Raw genomic sequence first — 20,530 nt, 5'->3', positions numbered from 1 at the left:
CGGAGGCGCTGCTATGGAGATTTCTACATTGACCATTGGGCCCCTGCTCACCTCACCGATGTCATCTTCCTGCAGGACTTCGTTTGATTAATCACATCACTTTAACAGACACTGTATAGTACTATAATGTGTGTTCAATGTTGCCCACTCAGCATCCATTGCAGCCTGATCATCCTGGAGGGGGGATCCCCCCATCTGCGGTCCCTTCAAGGTTTTTCACTTTTCCCCATATTGAGTTTTTTGAGTTTTTCCTTGCCCTCCTGGGGTTAAGATCAGGGGATGTCGTGTATATGATCTGGTGCATATGTGAAGCCCTTTGAGACTTTCTTTTGATTAAGGGCTACATAAATAAATTTGACTTGACTTAAATAATGGTTCAATTAAAATGCATTGCACAGAAAAATGGAAGAACAAATTGCAGATAAATGTTTGAACATAAACAGTCTTTCAATAATAATAACAATGATACATCAGATTAATACAGCACTTTTCTGGACACTGTGACGCTTTACAGTGGTTCCATTATTTTTACAGTGGATCCATTATTCATGCGCTCACACATTGATGCTCTGGTGGTGGTCAACTACATATGTAGCCACAGCTACTGCCCTGGGCCACGCTGACGGAGGCCCCGCCGACCGCCACCAAACATACACACCCAGCCAGCCTTACAACAGTGTGAGTGGCACTGGAGGCAAAGTGGGTGAAGTGTCTTGCCCATGAACACAATGACACGTGACTCAGACAGAGCGGGATGCGAACAGCTGACCCTCTCTACCTCCTGAGCCACGGATGCCCCTATAGAATAAATGCAAATGCACTGTACTCTACTTAAAACTTAACTGCAGTTGTATTCATCTGAAATTCTGTGATTCTAGACGGAGCTCGCAAACCTGAGTACGTGCCGCACTTTGAGACATCACTTCAAGGTGCACAGACTCCAATTGTCCCAACCAACCTGTAGTTTGTGTCCGTGATGGGCAGCTTGTTGCATCGGATCCACCTGTCGTGGTCGGGCTCGTATCGCTCCACCCAGTAGCCGGTGATTGGGCTTCCTCCGTCCTCATCAGGCTCGTACCAGCTGAGAGTCAGCGAGTCTTTGGCAATGTTCGAAGGCTCCAACTTGTAAGGGGGGCCGGGGGGGTCTGAAAAAAAAAAAAATCCAATAATATCCGGGGCAGCGGCAGCGGAGGGGTACAGGTAAGGGGCCCAAAAGGGGACGGATTTAGTCCAGCCACAGTGAGGCTTCCATTCCACAATGTCCGCGGTGAGTGTTTTTAAGAGCTACTGGGTCCTAAAAGTGGACGGATTTTTGTCCGGCCGCGGTGTGTCTTCAGTTTTCACATTTCACTCAGCGGTGAAGTTGCTCGACGGAAGGGCTACTAATGAAAGTGCCTTTAAAGTGATAGACGGGCCGGCTGATAGGCGATTACTATTTGATCCGGTTTCTCACAAAGGCTGATAGATGGACAGCCGAAGGGTATCCCGGCTGCAGGTGGATGGCGATAAAAAAAAAAAGCTTTCCAAGTAGTGTTCAAGATTAAATGCAAATATATCAGGATTAAGAGTTCAACACTACTGATGTACTGTAAGGATACCCAAAACCTGACCTGAGTCAAGAGAAGAACTTACCGAAGGGGTATCTGGCGATAATGGGCTGGTGTTCGGCTGGTGGACCCACACCGAACTGGTTCTCAGCAAAGACCCGGAAAATATACTCCTTCAACTTGACCAGGTCCAGTGCCCTATAGGTGGTCTGTTTGACGGTGGACGAGAGTCGGTGCCAAATCTCACTGTCGGTAGCGCGGCGCTCAATGATGTAGTTGGTGACTCTGGAGCCGCCGTCGTCACGCGGCGGGTTCCAGGCCAGGAAACAGGACACGTTGGTAATTTCAGAAATGTCAAAGGCCGCAGGGGGGCCAGGTTTGTCTGAGGTGGGGGAAAATAGGACTTTTACTTGAATTGGGTCCAAAGAACATCTTACCACTGTATCCAGATTTCCACCCTACCAAGAATGTTGACGTCAACGGTGGCGGTGGCTCGGCCGCAGATGTTTGTGGCCTCAATGATGTAAGTTGAGCTGTCGTCCCGCTTGGTCTTGGAGACGGTGAGGGTGGAGTGTCCCGGTTTGGTGTAGATATTGACTCTGTCGTCTGCTTTGAGGACCAGGTCGGCTTTGGTCCACTTGACCCGGGGCTCGGGTTTGCCCGTCACCTCAGCGGGGAGTTCAATCTTGCTGCCGGCTTTGGCAGTCAGACCGGCAAGCAACTTGACATCCAGCTGGATCGCTGGTGGCTCTGGAAAAGGTTTCACCATGAACACCAACTAATTAGGAGTACAGTGATCAATTAAAACACCAAGAAACTTAATTTCAGGGACTCTTTCTATGTCCACATTTTCAATTTCCAAGCATACCTTGTGTTTAATGTTATGATTTCCTATTATCATGTGCTTGGGTTTGTTAGGATTTAACAATAACTTGTTTACATCAAACCGGCTCTTTATTTTTAACACATTTTTACCATCAGTAATAGCTGCTGCAAATCTCCTCCTGTACAGAAAATGTCATCTGTAAAAAACACCATTTTGTAAACTATTAGACACTGCCCTTAATGTATACAAAAAACAGTAAAAAATAAACGGTTGACACCCTTTCTTCGCGGAGAATTCATAGTGAATGATTATCTGTGTGCCCTTAACAGCGAGGCAGTGAGAACAGCTTGATAGCTTTTCACCTACAGCAGGTAGCTCTGGAACATACTCCCAGACAGCATAATCTCATGAACTAACCTCCCCATCCAGAAAAGCTTCTAGGGGTCTATACCTTTGGGGTCGACAGCCTGAATCTCATCCGTGGCCTTGCAGGGCCGACTAGCTCCGAGTCGGTTGAGGGCTCGGACTCGGTACGAGTACCACTCGCCCTCAGTCAGACCCGTGACTTGGCACTTGAGCTCGGGAACCAGGTCTCCGCATGGCTCCCACCGGTCGCTTCCTCTCTGGCAACGGTCTACGTTGTAGCCACGGATGCTGCTGCCGCCATCATACTTGGGAGGCTCCCAGGTCAGGAAGATGCCATTAGCCGACTTGTCTCTCCAACGTAGGTTCTCCGGTGGGTCAGGGACGGCTGTAAGACAAACCGATTGGGGTTACAGATATGCATTGTTTGGGCTCAGTTTGTGCTTCTTCAGTTCACAAAGGAATTATTTGGTAGCTCACTGGCAGGAGAGGAGACATTGACAGGCTCGTCGATGTAGGCCGGCTCTCCGGGACCACACTTGTTGCAGGCTGTGACCTTGAACAGATACTCTTTGCCTTCGATCACGTCAGTGACAGTCGTCTCCAGATCCTGGATGCCTGAGGCCACCTGACAGGGGGCGAGGGAGGGTGGCTTGGTATGTGGTGCGGTCGACTGAGGCGTTCCAGCCGAGAACATTTGAACTGTTGTACCTTGACCCAAGTCTTGCGGGAAACCTCTCGTTTCTCCACTTGGTAACCCGTCAGAGGACTTCCTCCGTCATGCTCTGGAGGGTCCCAGCTCAGGTGAACATGCTGGCGGGTCACTTCCTGAACCTTGAAGTCCTTTGGTGCACTGGGCGCAGCTGGAAAGCGGCAGCGACAAACAAAACGTTAGTACGGATGCATTTTGCTCAGCTTGGACAAACAAAGCGTCTGCTGTTGCTTACCAATGACATTGACTTGGATTTCTCCAGAGACAGACGAGACGTCGTTCTCCAGCTGCAGGGTGTAGGTGCCTTTGTCTGGACGGACGCTGGGAGTCACCACAAGCTCCGCAAAGGTAGACCTGGTGGTCACTGTGATGCGTTCATCGGCACTGGTTAGCTCCTTCTCCCCGAATGTCCACTTGGCAATGGGGACGGGATATCCGGCGATGGGGACTCTGATGGTGAGAGGAGTTGGAACAATCACCTCCAGGGCTTCTTTGAACCCACTCAGGTCCATGGTAGGTGGGGCTGGAAAGCAGAAGGAACAAAGTGATGTCAGCTGAGGTGATGATCAACTCAAAGAAATACAACTGCTCCCTGTCTCACTCACTGTGCGGGTCGTCGGCCAGAAGAGGTCCGATGACGTTGGATGGGTCTGAGATTCCGGCCGCGTTTTCAGCAAATGCTCGATAGTTGTAATATGTTCCATGTTTGAGTCCAGACACCTGAAAAATAAATAAAAGCTTGCATGAAACTCACGCTACATAAGGTAATCGGAATAATCGGTGTTCCTAGACATCGCACTTTATAGAAGAGGTCGGGGCAGAGGCGGGTGTTGCAGCGGAGCCACTTATCGGTTCCGTCCTCACAGCGCTCCAGGATGTATCCGGTAATTACACTCCCACCGTTACTGAGTGGAGTTTCCCAGCTCAGCTGCACAGAGTTCTTGTTCTGGTTTTGCCAGACCAGGTTTTGAGGCGGGCTGGGACGCTCTGTTGGTAGCACAGGTCAAGTGTAAATGTGATACCCTAATTCACATTGTCACAATACTTCACTAGTGTTAGGGTATGTTAGAAAAAGAAAAAAGAAAACTAAACAAATAATAAAACTAAGATAAAATAAACCAAAAATGATGCTTTCAAAAATAAAAGCGAATAACACAGGCATTGAAGCCCATTATACGCAATAATTAAAAGAAACGAGATAAAAAAAAGGTCTTAACGAATAGGTATAACTAATAAGAAACCCCAAACATGTCTAAACTTAGACTCACCAATAGCATCCATGATCTTGACGGGATAGGTTGCGGCACATGGCTTTCCGACGCCGGCTTTGTTCTCCGCCTTGACTCTGAAGATGTACTCTTTGTTCTCGATGACATCATTGATGACGGCGCTCAGCTCGTCGGCCTTTGTCACCTGGACTGGCGACCACTTGACAGACGTCCTGTCACGGAGCTCCACGATGTAAGAGGTGATGGGGGAGCCGCCATCTGACTCGGGCGGCTCCCAGGACACGCTGCAACCAAACTTGGAGACGTTTCCCACCGTCACGTTCCGAGGGGGATCGGGAACATCTGACCACCACAAGCCAAACCAGACTCAAAAAATCAACAAGGAAGGAGGGAATGCAATTTGTGCAGTTTGACAGTGAATGCTGAAAGGCTGCGGAATGAATTGCATGATTGGAACGTAGAAGGTGAGACTGGAAGTTGGAGTACTTTGAATCGGTCCAGAAATGTGCAACGACGTGGTAACATGCAAACTATGTCTCAATTTGAGAAGTTTAGTGTTCAATTAAACTTCTATCTATTTGGGGACTTTTCGATACGTCCCAAAATGTCCTGAGTGAAATAAACACTTTCAACTTGAAATTGGTATATGATATGCAAAATACCACTGGAATTCGGGGATCTAATAGTGAAAAGTGGAATTTGAGGAATGTTGAAATGATTGAAATAAGGAAAATAGTTCCCAAATTATTGTGATTGACCAGAGCACTTCTTTTGAAAGTTGTCTCCTTCACTTGAACGGGGTGTTTTGAGATGGAAAAAAAGTCGAATTCTGTGAAAAGTTGGAATCTCGCTCATATGGAAAGAAACAAGTTGCTTGGCTCCCCTGAATAAGGAGAACATGCTGACGCTAGAATGGTTTGAATCAGCGGCAAAATGTGGAAGCAGTAGAGCAGCGGAAATTTGCGGAATGATACGACTACGATTTCTTTTTATCATAACTTGGAGTCTGTGTGAATGTTCTTCATACCAAACTTGTTCTTTGCCTGGACAGGTTTGTCCGTCTCTACAAGGGGTCCGCTGCCAACTCTGTTTCGGGCGCAGACCCTGAAAAGGTACATGGAGTCCTTCTGGAGTCCGGTCACGGTGTACTCTGGACTCTCGGCGTGCTGCGTGGCCAGTGTCCAGGTCTTGCGTTTCACATCTCGTCTGTCCACCACGTACTCGATGACTTTGCTTCCACCGTCGTTGTCCGGTTCCTCCCATGCCAAGCTGACTTCTCCGTCAGCGGTGTCCACAACCTGCAGGTTCTTCACAGGCCCTGGGACATCTGGGATCCGGACAGACAAAGGTTTTGGTGCTGATGTGATCGCGAAACTCAAGGTAAACGGAGGCCCGCCGCCGCGCCCCCAACGACCCCACCCAACGCAAACCCTGCATATTCGCCAAACTGACCTATTTCCCAATGTTCTTGGAACCTAACCTCCGTGATTTGCTAAATCACGTATTCACTATGTTTGTGTTCTGGTCAACGCAATCAAAGTAGGACTTTGGCGCCATCTTGTTGTTGCCCTTGTTCAGGTAAGACCTTTTCACACTACACTTGATTTTGGTGGCATCGGCGGCATGGACGACAGCGCACCGGTGCAAGCTTGCCCATATTTGGAAGTGCTGAGGTCGCAGCCAACCAGGAAGTAACAGGGAGGCTTTTACCGCAACTCAGCAATGTGTATTTGTCATTGTGGCACAAAACAAAAGCACTGGTTTGGCTCATTTTAAGGCGTAGACAAGCAGCAGCCCAAAAAAGGGAATGGGTGTGTTTCATACTAAAAGCATGGCAGGATCTTGGCGAGTTTAAGGTCATTGGTGAGCCGCACTTCCACAAACACATTTCATGACATCTCAATCTGTCATTTCTCCGCGGCCCTAAAGATCAGAAACTGCATTTATGACAACTTCACTCCTGTGTACAGGACAAGTCTGCCACTCTGAAATGCCTGCGCCAACCAGTCTCCCGTTGGATGCATCTTCCAGCGTCACTGCGCTGGCCCTCTCAGATACAACATTTTGCAATTTGAGAGCACTGGCGCAGAGCAACTACCAAGGCCCTCGGTGCTTGAGCCCTCATATCATGTGCACAATGAATGAGTCTGTCGAAGGCACGCCACGCATTACTAAGCGCGGTGCGACAAGGCCTTAAGTCTTTGACTGCGTTTTATCGTGCGATTTTGAGAAGTCCTGTTATGTTAGACACTCTTTGAATGCACCTCGTGCAAAATCAAAGTGAACGTATACTTTTGCTTTTCTCGCTATGTAACTACTAACAGCCGATGCAGTCGAGTTTGCCGTGACCACTGGCCAGTGGTTATTGGGTGCAAATGCCAAAAGTTGGAGAGTATTCACTTAACAAGGTTGGTGTCAAGTGCTGTATATTTGCTTGTCCATGCTAGCTAATTCTACTGATGATCCTCAAAGAAAGAAGGACATTTGGTCTGCGTTAAAGAATTGACCTACTAAATACAGTCGCATGGGTTCATGATGGGGTACATTCTAAATGCATGGTGTTGATGTTTCGCTGATGATTCTGTTGGTGCTCTCAGACCACAATAAACCAATCAGTCCAAATGGAACATCCGTCTCCTTTTTCAGTGCTTTCTCATCGTCTGGTGGCATTTTTTGGCAATTACAACCCTCTAACAGGGGTGTTAATTATTGTTATTGTTGTTAATTATTTCCAAAGGCAGCAAAGGCAGGGTTGGGTCACACCTTCCCGCCAATAGTGTATTTACTGGATTACTACGGCTCGGCGGCAGCTGGGTGGATCTCACTCAAAACATCATCTTTGTGGTGAAGGGGATACGAGACAACATTTTCAATGTGACACTGCGATGCAGTGCGAAAAAGTATTTGCACAAGGGTGTCGTGCTGCTTCACATGGTTGGCGGGTCTTAATTACCAAGCCAAGTAAAATCGTACCAATGACATCCAGGTTGATGAAGGCTTCGCCCTCTCCGTGTTTATTCTTTATGATGACCTTATAGCGACCCTCATCTGACTTTCTGGGGTCCTTCATCCGGTACTCTGTGCAGTCGGGAGAGGTGTAAACGTTATCCTGGGGCAGACTGAAGTTGTTGAACAGCCAGTCGGCCTTGGCCTGAGGGTAGGCGCTGTAGGGAACCGTCATGACCAGGGGCTTCCCCGCATCGGTGACATAGTTTTGGTCTGTGGTCTTGATCTGGGGCGCCGCTGCAGGAACAAGACGGGGAGAAGCCGTAAGAAAGACCGAAACGAAAAGACACCGAGTCAGGAAGAACGTCTCATCCAAGCATTGGAAACGGTAATAAAAAGTTGGAGAAGGTTGCTGGATTCCATACTAATACTTGGCTTCATGATGTAAATCGAAATGTATAATATAATCAAAGAAAACAATAGATTGACATGCCCATGTGTGTTATTTGCTGATTGACTATGTTGAAGCTTGTTTTTCATGGTCTCTTACCTGCCAGCTGCAGCTTGGCCTTGGCGTCTTTGTCCTTGACAACCACTCTGTATTCGCCCTGGTCTCGAGGACGGATCTCGCATACCTGCAGCCTGTGGACTTTCCCTTCGCTCATCATCTGGTATTTGTCTCCCTGCACAACGGTCATGTTGTTCCTCAACCACTTGACTTCAACTTTGTCCTTGTTGAGCTCCACCTCGAACACCACATCCGAGCCGGGCGGCTCCGATACGTCCTGCGGTGGCCTGATGATCTCCACCGGGATCTCTGCGAGGCGCAAACCCAAACATGAGATTGTGCAGGTCGTAAGAAGCTGCTCCAGAGTGTCGTCTAGCAGTCTCACCTTCCACAAAGAGCCTAGCTCTTGATCGCTTGTCCTCGACACCGCACGCATACTCGCACTCGTCATCCGGTCGACACTCTCTGATGCGCAAGTAGCACATATTGCCGTCTTTTTCAAATGTGTATCTGGGAGAAGACGAAATTTGGTTTACAGAATGCAATTTGTTGAAAATGTTGGGGAATGCTTAAGAGCTGAAACTCAACCAAATTGTTGGAATGTAAAATGTGACACTTGCTATACAGTATGTGGAAAACTGCTCTTAAATTTCACAATTTTGGACGGAAAATTTGGGAATTATAAACTATGAAAAATGTCAAATTTTGGGGAATTCGTGGAATGTGAAGATATTTGGTTGAATTTGGAATGGGAATTTTTTTTTGGAGGGGTTGAGTGGGGCTATAAAAATGTGGAATCCTGGGGAAAACAAGGATTTTTGGAAACAATAACAAGAAAATTCCCAGAGACATTTTGAACGGGACTGCTGCAAGTCCGCAAGCCACATTTGCCAAGGCTTCGTGGTGAGGTACAACTATTTTAACCTTTGTTCTCTTTGAGACGAAAAGTCTTTCAATGATCTGATTACAACTGAGTACAGAAAAAAAAAACTTCCATTGGAAAAAGTGAATGATTTTTGGAATAGGAATGTGCTGGACAGTATGGAGTTGGAAAGAGTTGCCACTTTCCAACCCTATGCTGTAAATCATGTTTTGCTTTCATTTTGAAATTTGGGAACATTTGTGGAATAAGGATGAGCTGAAAAGTTTGCAGTTGGAATGGTTTGAATCGGTCGAATACAGGAAGTCCTCAATTTAAGAACGAGTTCCGTTCCTACACTGGCGATGTAACAAATTTCCGTGTATTTCGGATTACACCAATTAAAGTCGAAATTTACGCCAAAAATACTTTGTATATAAAAATGAAAATACATTAAAATAAAAATCATAAGATGCTGTACTTAGTGTTACTGCTGAGAGGTGGATGGAGAAGAAGGAGAGGAGGGCGAAAAAGGCAAAGATACGCAAACAGACACGATCGAGACACACTGCGCATGCTCATTGTTCAACCGCAAGGAATGCTGGTCTTTGTAATACAGGAAGTGCTTGTATGCGGAAGTGCGTTGTTTGGCGCGCAACCCACCGCAAATACACAAGTAGATTTATACAAGCTCAGAGACACAGAACAAAAGCACACTTTTGGAGCGAGGAGGAAAGCGGCTGCTTCATCCATGTGGAGAATGACATGAATATCAAGTGTTTTATTGACAGTTGAAAGTAACACGCGCAAATGACGTCCTTTGAGTCACATCACCGTGCGTCGCGGTTCACAGTGGGTTATTTAAATGCCGGAGAAACTCTGTCCGCTCATTCATGTAAACGGGTTATTCAGAATATTTCAGAAATCTGAATTTTGACGTTAAACTGAATATTGACTGCATGTAAACGTAGTCACTATGAGACACGGGCGTCATCAAGTCAAAACGTTGTAGGTCGCATACGTTGTAATTCGAGGATTTCCTGTAATGTGGAAATTAGAGGTAGATTTAAAAATGTTATTTTTGGCCTTTCACTTTGAAAAATGTTTTTTTTAAATGCAGGTTAACACACTGTTCCGCAAGTGCGGATGTGCAAACACTGGTGAAGCCCAAGCACCTGGGTCCTTCTCTGATCTCGCGTCCGTCCCTGTACCACTTGACCTCGACCTTCTCTTTGGTCAGCTTGCAGGAGAATTCGGCGTCCTCGAACTCCGTGATGGTCTGGTCTTTCAAGTGCATGGCGAAGTCGGCAGGCGCCTCGCTGATGATCAGCTCAGCCGTCGACTTGTCGTCACCAGCCACCACGGTGTACTCGCCCTCGTCCGCCAGCGTGCAGTCTTTGACGGTCAGCATGTGCTTGTCTTTGTCCACCCGGTAGACCAGGCGCTTGCTGAAAACGACTTCCTCGCCGTCCTTGATCCACTTCAGAGTGACGTTGTGGCGGTTGACCTTGCAAGAGAAGCTGACCGTCTTCTTCTCCTGTGTATCCACGTCCTCCAGAGGAACCACAATCCTCAAGCGTTCCTCTGAGGATACAAATGTCAGAATCAAGGCTAAGACCCAGGTAACGTTGGTAAATATCTTTCCCGGAAATGCTAACTTCTGCTGCGCTAACATACAGCAAGAATGGGCAAAATTCAAACAGGCTAACTGTTGCCAAGCTAGCATTTAGCAAGGTAGCAGCTGCAGATAACCCTGTAAAACAAAATCACAACTTTCTCTGCAAATAAGTAATGTTGCTAAAAATGATAACACCCTATCAGTTGTTATGCTAACATTCAACAGAATTACAATCGATAAAATGTGAATATGCTGACAGTTACTTCACTTATGGCAGGAATGGAAACTGAGCAACAATAGTCCCGAGAACAACAATTTACAACTTTCTCTGCTTTCAGTTACTGTTTCCAATGAAAATTTCTAGCATGCCAACATGCTAACGAAAGCCATCATGGGTCGCCCACAAGACCAGACTCACCTTTGACGACAAGTCCGCAGGAGCTCGTAACGTGCTCTCCTCTGTGATTGCTTAGGTGGACGCTGTAGTTGGCTTGGTCGTCCTGCTGCGCATCTCGGATCCTCAGCGAGAAGATGTTGTCTCGCTGGACCATCGCATACTTGCTGCTTTCGAAAATGGTCTCGTCGTTCTTCAGCCACTTGGCCTTGGCGCCCTCGTTGTTCACCTCGCAATTCAGGACCACTTCCTGGCCTTCGCTGGCCTCTGTGTCCTTTAGCGGTGTGATGATCTTCAGTTTCTCTGAAGGCCACCAGGTGACATTGAAATTAGCCTCATGTCAAAAGTGCTGAAAAGTAGGCCAGGGTTTTTCCTGCATATCAAAATGGAGGTGGCCGCCTCCGCCAAATTGCGGTGCACCTTGGGAAGCTCATGAAAACCGTTATCTGACCGGCATAATTTTCAACTGCAATTGTGGTATTAATTTGGGCCAGAAAACACCCCGGCGATGTAACTTTATGTAATTCCTTACCGAGTACGGTGAGCTGGGCACTGGCTCTGGTGGCTCCGATCATGACCACGTACTTGCACTCATCGCTGAGCTCGCAGTTCTTGATGACCAAAGTCCTTCTCTTGCCATCACTGATCATCTGGTACTTGTCCCCGGCCTCCAGCTCCTTGGTGTCCTTCTTCCATTTGACCTCAAAGGTCTCCTTGGACACGGTGCAGGTGAACTCGGCCTTTTCGCCCTCTACCACTTCCACGCTGCGAGGCCTGGAGAGAAACTCCGCCGCCAGTTCTAGAAGAGCGGGAGAGAAAGACTAGTTTAGACATGACAACATCAGTTTAAACCAGTAAACGTGTAAGTCAAGGAGCCATTGTACAATTCAGTGAGTTATAAGCTTGGTCGTCGAATGAATGAAATTCCTAAGGTTAGGCACCAAAGTATTTTGAAAAAACAGCCACAGAACAGGAAGTGGAAGTATGTGTGTTTCAGGATCGATTTTAAAGTACTTTTATTAGTTTATAAATGTGTTAATGGTCTTGGGCCATCTTATTTATCTGATTTGCTTTTATCATACCAGCCCTCGCGGATCCTGAGGTCCTCTGGCGCCGGCCTTTTATTTATTCCAAGGGTGAGGACCAAAATGCATGGCGAGGCTGCATTCAGCCATTTTGGTCCTCACCTTTGGAATAGCCTGCCAGAGGATGTCAGGTCTGCAGAGACTGTTGATATTTTTAAGAGGAAGCTCAAGACACACCTTTTTAGTTTGGCTTTCAACAACTTTTAAATAATTTATCTTTTCTTTTGATTGAAGATAATTCTATGTTTTGCTTTGAATGTTTTAAAGCACTTTGAGTTGCATTTTTATGTATGAAAAGTGCTATATAAATAAAATGTGATTGATTGATTGATTGATGTGTACCGTTAATCCTGAGGTTTCCCGAGGTTCTGACCCTGGGGCTGAGCCTGCAGTTGTACTCTCCGGCATCTAGCATCTTCAGGTCCTGAATGAGGAGGATCCTCCTCCTGCCATCCACGATGTGCTCGTAGCGGCCGCCCTCCGGCAACTCCTCATCGCCCTTGTACCAGGTGACGTCGGCGTCGGGTTTGGAGACTTCGCAGATGAGCTTTACGCTGTCAGTCTCGGTTCCCTCTACATTGGACAGGTTCTTGGTGAACCTGGCCTCCTCCTCTGTGAGAGACCACCACCAGCTTGAGTCACATGTCATCACTCATTGTTATGTTCTACTGGTTTAATGAGCATTTAGGCCAACTCACTACTGTATTTGTATGTTGGTCATGATGGTGGAGAAGTGAGTCTTTTTTTAGGTGGCATTGGTGTAAACAGTTTGACAACTGCTGTACCTCGCGTCGCCCTTCTTACCGATAACAGAAAGCATGCCGGAGGTCTTGGAGGTCTTGGCGTCGCACTCGTACTCGGCTTCGTCATCCATAACCGACTTGTGGACAACAAGGATGTGTTGACGTCCCTGAGCAATAATTTCGTACTTCTTCCCTTTTCTGATTTCACTTCCATCCTTGAACCATCGGACCTGTGAAGAGGAAGCAGGAGGTAAGACAATGTTCAGACAAGAAAGGGGATGACAATAACTGCACGGAGGCGGGCGACAATGGCACATTGGCGACCAAGCTCACCTTTACATTCTCTCGGGATACTTCACACTCAAACCTGGCAGATTCCTTCTCTTGTACTTCCAAGTCATGGAGTGGCTTGGAAAACTCCACATGGAGAGCTGTGGGTAGAGACACAGAAGTTACACCACCTCAGTCTTTAACTGAGGGGTTCGTGAAAGTCTCCCAGTAAACCCTGAATAGTGTTACCCGAATCCCCTTGACAGATTCTGGTGGAACTCCTACTGGAGTTACTACAGACTTTTTAATAGTCATTAATTAACTTGAAACTGAAAGTTTTTACCTCCAGAGAATGGGAAGTGAACCCCTATCATTCCAGATAGCCAGTAAGACCTACTCAGTCTTCAATTCAAGGGGTTTGTGGAAGTTTCCGAGTGAAACATGATGAGGGTATCCCAGATCCCCGATAGACTCTGGTGGTTCTCCAACTAGCTTTTCAGTTTCTAGCGAATTTTTGACTTCAAACTTAAAACTCTTGCTTCCAGAAAAAAGGAAGTGAACCCCACCCAAATCCGGTGAGTGAGTCCTTGGTGTGTGTTCTAAATGGGTTCTAAAATGTTCTAAGCAGGGTCTCAAATTCAGCTGATGGTTTGAATCAGGTGTGTTGCAGCAGAGAAAGATGGAAAACATGCAGGAAAGCGGCCATGGTGGACCGGAGTTCGAAACCCCTGATCAACAGCCTGTGTACCTTTTGAAGGGGGCGAGGTACTCGTGTTCATTGTTGACTAAGCGGGAAGTCCTGAATTCTTTGGTGGTGAAACTCAAACAGGAGCTTCATTTTTTGCTGACTATCTGACTTAAATCGTACAGGTTTGTACCTCCAGAGAAAAGGAAATGAGCCCCACTATGTCAACTAAGTGCGTTTTTTGGGGGAACTGGTTCTCATAGGATGTACTTCTCATTTTGTAGGTGTTGGTACTGACGTTCAACGTTGAGGAAGCAGGAAGTCTTGAATTCTTTGGCAGCACAGGAGTAGGTCCTGGAGTCATCCAGGATGCATCCGTGGATGAGCAGCGTCCTTTTGCGTCCGTCTACAAGCATCTCGTACTTTTTGGTCTTGTGGATCTCCTGTCCATTTCTGAACCACTGCACCTCTGCATTATCCCGGGAGACTTCACACTCCAGAGTGGCGGTGGCCTCCTCCTCCACCGTCTGGTCCTCCAGCGGCTTGGTGAACTCCACCGGTGGCTCTGAACATGCAAAACGACAACAAACCACTCTCAGTACCGAGCCAGGACAAGCTAGCGGTCACCGATTGGCTTTCGACGTGCCACCTTTGACGATGAGCCTGGCTTCGGTCTGGCAGTCTCTGGTGGTGAGTCGGACTTGTCCCGCTTCATGCAGCTGGACGTCCCTTAGGGCCATGCTGTGGACTTTACCATCTGCTTTCAGTACCACCTGCAGGTCAAAGTGAGAACGTCAGTCTCTGCCCTTGAATGCTGCTTGTAATTATGTAATGTTTATTCCATGGATCATGGAAATCAGAAACTGAGAGAAACAACAGTTAAGGTAGATGACTCCTTCTCTATTGTTACAGGTCAAAGCAACACTGACTGATTTCACTTCATGATGCAAACAAACACTTTCCCGTACCAGTGACACCCAATCAATACAAAGAACTGCTCAATATAATGAACTTGAACTAAATACTTTTCAATATACTGAGCATCACTCACAGGACATAGAAAATGACATTGACCCAGAAAATAACTTTTTTCATGCCTTCAACAATACTTGCAAGTGCTACACAGAGGAACAATATAACACCATCGACTCTGCCCAAAAAATATCAATTATTCACTTTAATAGCAGAAGCCTGTATGCCAATTTTCATCGTATCAAATCTTATCCAGGCCAGTGCACACAACCCTTTAACATAATTGCAGTATCGGAAACATGGACTAACAAAGAAAAAGGCATGGACCTTGAAATAGATGGATCTGAAATGGTTTGTAAGAATAGAGAGAACAGGAATGGAGGTGGGGTGGCTTTGTATATAGACAGGAATTTTTGTTTCAAGGTGGTAGACAGAATGACACTGGTGGTGCATAATATGGTAGAATGTATTACAGTAGAAATATCTTTGGAAAAACTCTATAGAACGCCAGGTTCGAATATTGATGCATTTAAAAACTGGATGGAGGAAGTCCACACAGAAACAAACAAAAAAACAGTGTTCATCTGTGATGACTATAATATTGATCTTCTCGATCCAAACTGCACACGTTAAAACTGGCCGCAACAACACAAACAGGAAGTGAAGTTGGCAGCGTGGCAGACTCACCCGCTCGCTGGGCTCTAGCTTGATGCCGTCCAGGAACCACTCCACGGGAACGTCCTCGTAGGACAGCTCACACTCGAAGGTGGCCGTCTCGCCGGCCGTCACCGTCACGTCGCTCAGCGGCCGTGTCAGGCCAACCGCTCGGGCTTTGGGGCGAGGAGAAGAAATGCAGCGTAAGAGCAGGTCCGCCAGATCCTCCCATCCAAAAAGAAAAACGCGTCCCCGAGAGAAGTCTTCAGGGCCGGGTCCTCTGAGCGGCCACTGGGACGACTGCCAGCAAGCCCCCTGATGCTCAGTGCCGGGGGCTTAACCATTAGCACACGACCCGGGTCGCATCCCGGCGCGGCCAATCAGCACTAATCTGCGCCGGATAAGGCCCGCCGCTTTCAAAATAACTCCGGATACCGATTGGTGCACGGGGAAGGGGTGGGGCGAGCCTACTCGTGCCAATCACCTGCTACCAAACTTCTTCGATAAGTGGATTGCAGACCCGAGTGCTAACCCTACATCCCGAGTGTCATAACTACAGCCCCCCCAGTCACTTGGATCGACGTGTCCAATAGGTGTTGATTGCACACTTATTATACATGTAAAAATCATGCGACGATAATAAAATAGCAAGACTATTAAGTGGCTATTATTATCATGTAGTGGTAATAATATACCAGCAAGACTATTAAGTGGATATTATTTATTTCCTCGACACCATATGTATCACATGTAGAAATAATTGTAATTATTACAATGTCATACTCTAGGGAGACCTTGGTTCGAAATGATTGGAATGTTACTACTTGGTAACAATTTACATGGAATGATTATTACAAGTTTATTACCAAGTGTTTAGTATTGCTGTCCACTACTTTCTTATTACAAATATATATGTACTGTATGACTACACTTACAAATAAATAATGTGTTTATTACATGTTGAGATTATGTACATGTATTGGAGTCTAATGCTACGTTCACACCAATTGCGGATGAGTGTTCTGCTTCGCTTTATTCGCTGGCGTTTGACTGCGGGAAATTTGACAAACATGCATTCACACTCAACATGACTTTTGACAATTTGGAGTCTTCAATGAACCCAACATGGATCATTTCGGAGCAGGTTAGGCTGGGATACCTGAAAAAAAACTGCATGGAAAGCCAAGGCCGAGATCCCAACAGTGGACCTCAAAATCTGAGGTGCCGCGCACACATGCACACATTCTGTCACCTTTGACACGGAGCTGAGCGGACGATTTTGCATTTGCAGCGGCGAAATCCACGCCTCCCGCCATGTCCTTGCGGCAGTTGAAGAGCATCAAGGTGTGCCTGACTCCTTCCACCTTGATCTCCACTTCCTAAGGGACCACAAGAGAAGAGGCGGGCAGCGTCACAAGACGGCGCTCGCAAGAAAAGACGCTGACGAAGGGGGAGGAAAAGCTCACGGCAGACGGGTGAAGGGTCTCGCCCTTCAGCTTCCAGGTGGCGTGGAGGTCCTCCTCGGAGATCTCAGTGTCAAACTTGGCCGTCTCCGTCTCGGTGACTTCCACACTGTAGAGCGGACGCATCACCTTGATGTCACGCTCTGCGGCGTGTGGAAAGACATTAGCGTTAGTACAAAGGGACAAACAAGAGATTCTTGCTGTGGCGACACTGTAGAGACACCAGTGATGGTCTGGAGACATAAGAACTCGGCAGGACCACCCAGCCTCTAAGATCCCAGTAAGGAGTGTTTCCTTCTTAACCTCTGTGGAAGAAACTTAAAAAATGGCTACGTGCAGCATTTGTTTTACACGGGAGCAAATGAAGAACCCACAAAGACAATTGGAGCATGCACGAAACACAACTTTGTGCTCAATAAGCACCAACTGCTTTCCAGACCTGACAATGGCCTTTAAAAACCCTCACCGTATCTACAAATCCTGAGAACAAATCCCATCCTAAGGAATAAAGAGGAGACTACGTGCACATGGGCATGTATACTGACTAAAGAATTCAGAGGTTGGACTTGAATTTTCTGTGAACACATCCAGGTACTCCGCAGGAATGACCAATGCTAAAAATATAATTCGGAACTTCTTCGGTAGAGATCTTAAAAACATGTCGGTTGCCAAACGAGCCCCATCACACGCATGCGCATCCTAGTCCGACTGAACAATATTCCTAAACCCTGATAGGCTCTAAATATCCCATCCAAAGGAATAAAGAGACGCATGTGCATACTGGACAAAAATATTAGGAACTTCAACTTCTTAACTTCTGTGCTAGAAACATAAAAAACAAGGACTTGTGCTGCAGCTTCAGTGCAAAAGTTTAGTTCTGTCTAGACCAATTAACAGGGTTTGAGTTACTTGCGCATCAAATTTTACATTTTTAGAGTACATTTGACTCTAAGAAGAATATTTGGTTCCAGTCGAACAAAGTCTCTCCTTTTAGAGACACCAGTAATTGACTAACTCACAGTAGGTGTGACATGGGTCATGTGGTAGAGTGGCCGTTTCCTAACCTGAAGGCTGTTGATACGTTCCTCAACCCTTGTGTGACTTGAGTAAAACTGACTCAAAAACACTGCTTGTAAAATTGACTTAGAATTTCTGAGTGAAAAAACGTATTTATTTATTTATTTTTTGAAGTAAATAACTATCCAAATGCTTTTTCTGTGTAAAATTGACTGAATACTATTCCCTTTCAAGAGTTACTCTGTTTAGACTGGGACCAAATATAATCTTTTTAGACTACAATGTACTCTACGAAATTTACTATGTGGGAACCAATGAAGACCCCACAGAGAGCATTCGAACCATTGTATAGACCCATGTCATACAAACACAGCTGTCAATTTTGCTCCTAACAATCAATATCGCCCCTCAACATTGCCCCAGGTTGACGATACAAGTGAAAAGCCCCCACAAAGCGCACCTGAGCCCCACGAAGGACACCTGCTCCCCCATAAAAAGAATAAAGGACCATTCCAAAGAAGAAAACTTGTAGCAAACTTTCGGTACCTGCCCGCCAATGCGGGAACCACCAAACATGCAAGAAGCCTCCATGTAAGGGTACCTGAAGCAACAGGAAGCGCACCTGAGCCCCCACTAAGTATACCTCAACCCCAATGAAGAGGTTAAATGCCCTCCTTCCCAGTCGACAACGTCACGCTAAACAATTATTGTCCTCCCACCCAGAGGCGACCGAACCACAGACAAATACTCATTTAAGTGCATCTGAAAATTACCCAGTCGACACAAAACAAACCACACGCCCGTTCCGAAGATCCGAATAGCAGGCACACAAAGCTGGAACCTTGCAAACAATTTGTGCGTATGAGGGTGTCTTGTTCGACAGAGTTCTTACACGGTTTGAAACTCATGACATTCACAACCACCCCAGAGATTCTGTTCTCGCTTTCCTCAAAAAGTCTCCAGAGGGGCTGACGCAACTAGTACCTTCGATGTTGAGCTGGGCCGTGGTGCTGTCAGTGCCACAGTCACACGTGAAGGCTCCCATATCGCTCTTGGCCGCCTTGCGGATGACGAGGATGCGCTTCCTGCCGTCGGACTGCATCAGAATATTCTTGGAGGCAAAGATTTCGTTGCCGTCTTTGAACCAGCGGACCTCGCCGGCGGCTTTACTCAGCTCACAGGACAGCACCACCTCGTCCTTTTCGATAGCGGTGTAATTTTGGAGCTTGACCGTGAAGTAGAGGTCGCCCTCTGCAAGATGATGTCAGGTTATGGCGTCAATGCACAAACGCGATTTGCTGCGGGACGACTGTAGTTGTAAGCATGAATACGAAGACTCCGGGCTGACATACTAACCCAGCACGGTCAGCATGGCCTCGGCCATCTTGTCCATGGCTTCCACTTTGATCATGGATGTGTCATCAATAGAGACCTCCTTGAAGGCCAGCGTGTGGACTCTACCATCCTCTGACATGTGCACCACCTTGCTGGGGTGCAGGCGTGCACCGTTTTTGAACCAAACCACCGGGATCTTTTCGTGAGAGAGTTCCACACTGAATTCGGCCGTTTCGCGCTCCTTCACCGTCACATCCTTGATGGGTTTGATAAACTCGAGGCGGATACCTGACAGACAGAGACTGTGTTGACACTCCAGCTACAGACACTTGACCAAATCTGAAGTAGCCAGTAGAAGCCAACATAGAATTTTGAAATTTTGAGGACAAATCCCATACATTAGGATTAAAGAGTGGGAGAACACATGGTCAAAAGTATGGGAGGTTGACTTGGCATCATACCAAGATATTTTAAACAAAGTCGAGAGTGCACCAGTGCACCAAGCAAGCTTCAGATACTTTACAAAACGTGTTTTGTGCTTGAATGTGTTTGGTGTGGAAGAATTATCTTGTTACTTGTGTCCAGGTGGTTTACATGTACCAGTGACCACCGTAAGAACCTGCTGTACCACTGTGAACCTTGTCAGCCAGCACACAAGCTGCCCACTAGGTTCATTTCTTGACGAAAATACTTGACTTTGAAAGGCATGTGCCAAATACATCTCTTATGACATGTCCACCTATTTCGACATCAGGTACCTTCAATAATCAGCTTCCCTGATGTTCTCTTGTCTTCTGCCTCAAACAGGTACTTCGCTTCATCTTCATATCTGGCCGATTTGACGACAAGAGCGTGTTTGTTTCCGTCTTGCAGCAGCTGATATTTGTCATCGCTTGACAACGTCTGAGAGCCTTTGAGCCAACGGAAACCTTTGGGTTCTCTGGACACCTCCAGCTCAAACTTTGCATCATCCTTTTCAAAGACGTACACGTCAGCCAGCGGCGTGATGAAAGAAACTGGAATCTCTGTTGATTGGTAGTCAATTAGTGTCAGAATGAAGGCAATGTTAGCGGAGGAGATGCCGACGCTCACCCTTCACTTTCAGATTGGCCGAGCACTTGGCGTCAGCTGCGCTAAACGAAACCTCGCCGGTCTGAGGCACCTTGCAGTTGTACAGCACCAGAGTGTGCTTAGCTCCATCCTCCACCATCTCCACATCCTGTTTATGCCGATACACTTTTCAACACTAAGATTGGGGTTGTGAGACCACCATTTCACACCTCACACATGCGCGCATGCACACA

At 46.8% G+C, this 20,530-nt stretch overlaps 1 protein-coding gene across 1 annotated transcript in view; it reads right to left on the bottom strand.

Moving 5' to 3' along the window:
• Positions 1-4,045: 4,045 nt before the first annotated feature.
• Positions 4,046-20,530, bottom strand: part of LOC147136946 (titin-like) — a 132,406-nt gene continuing 115,921 nt past the window's right edge. Inside the window, 22 exon segments of the mRNA XM_086052158.1 lie at positions 4,046-4,168; positions 4,248-4,435; positions 4,717-5,019; positions 5,705-6,004; positions 7,651-7,920; positions 8,174-8,440; positions 8,517-8,641; positions 10,166-10,574; positions 11,027-11,305; positions 11,535-11,801; positions 12,430-12,699; positions 12,892-13,060; positions 13,164-13,261; positions 14,084-14,350; positions 14,435-14,558; positions 15,445-15,587; positions 16,664-16,790; positions 16,878-17,017; positions 18,876-19,142; positions 19,248-19,514; positions 19,985-20,251; positions 20,319-20,445. Of these exon segments, the coding sequence (XP_085908284.1) occupies positions 4,046-4,168; positions 4,248-4,435; positions 4,717-5,019; positions 5,705-6,004; positions 7,651-7,920; positions 8,174-8,440; positions 8,517-8,641; positions 10,166-10,574; positions 11,027-11,305; positions 11,535-11,801; positions 12,430-12,699; positions 12,892-13,060; positions 13,164-13,261; positions 14,084-14,350; positions 14,435-14,558; positions 15,445-15,587; positions 16,664-16,790; positions 16,878-17,017; positions 18,876-19,142; positions 19,248-19,514; positions 19,985-20,251; positions 20,319-20,445 (4,797 nt within the window).

This window comes from Filicampus tigris, chromosome 14, assembly GCF_054856515.1.
Source record: "Filicampus tigris isolate MCC_2025a chromosome 14, RoL_Ftig_1.0, whole genome shotgun sequence".
Classification (NCBI taxonomy): domain Eukaryota; kingdom Metazoa; phylum Chordata; class Actinopteri; order Syngnathiformes; family Syngnathidae; genus Filicampus; species Filicampus tigris.
This window is presented reverse-complemented; position numbering and strand designations above follow the sequence as displayed.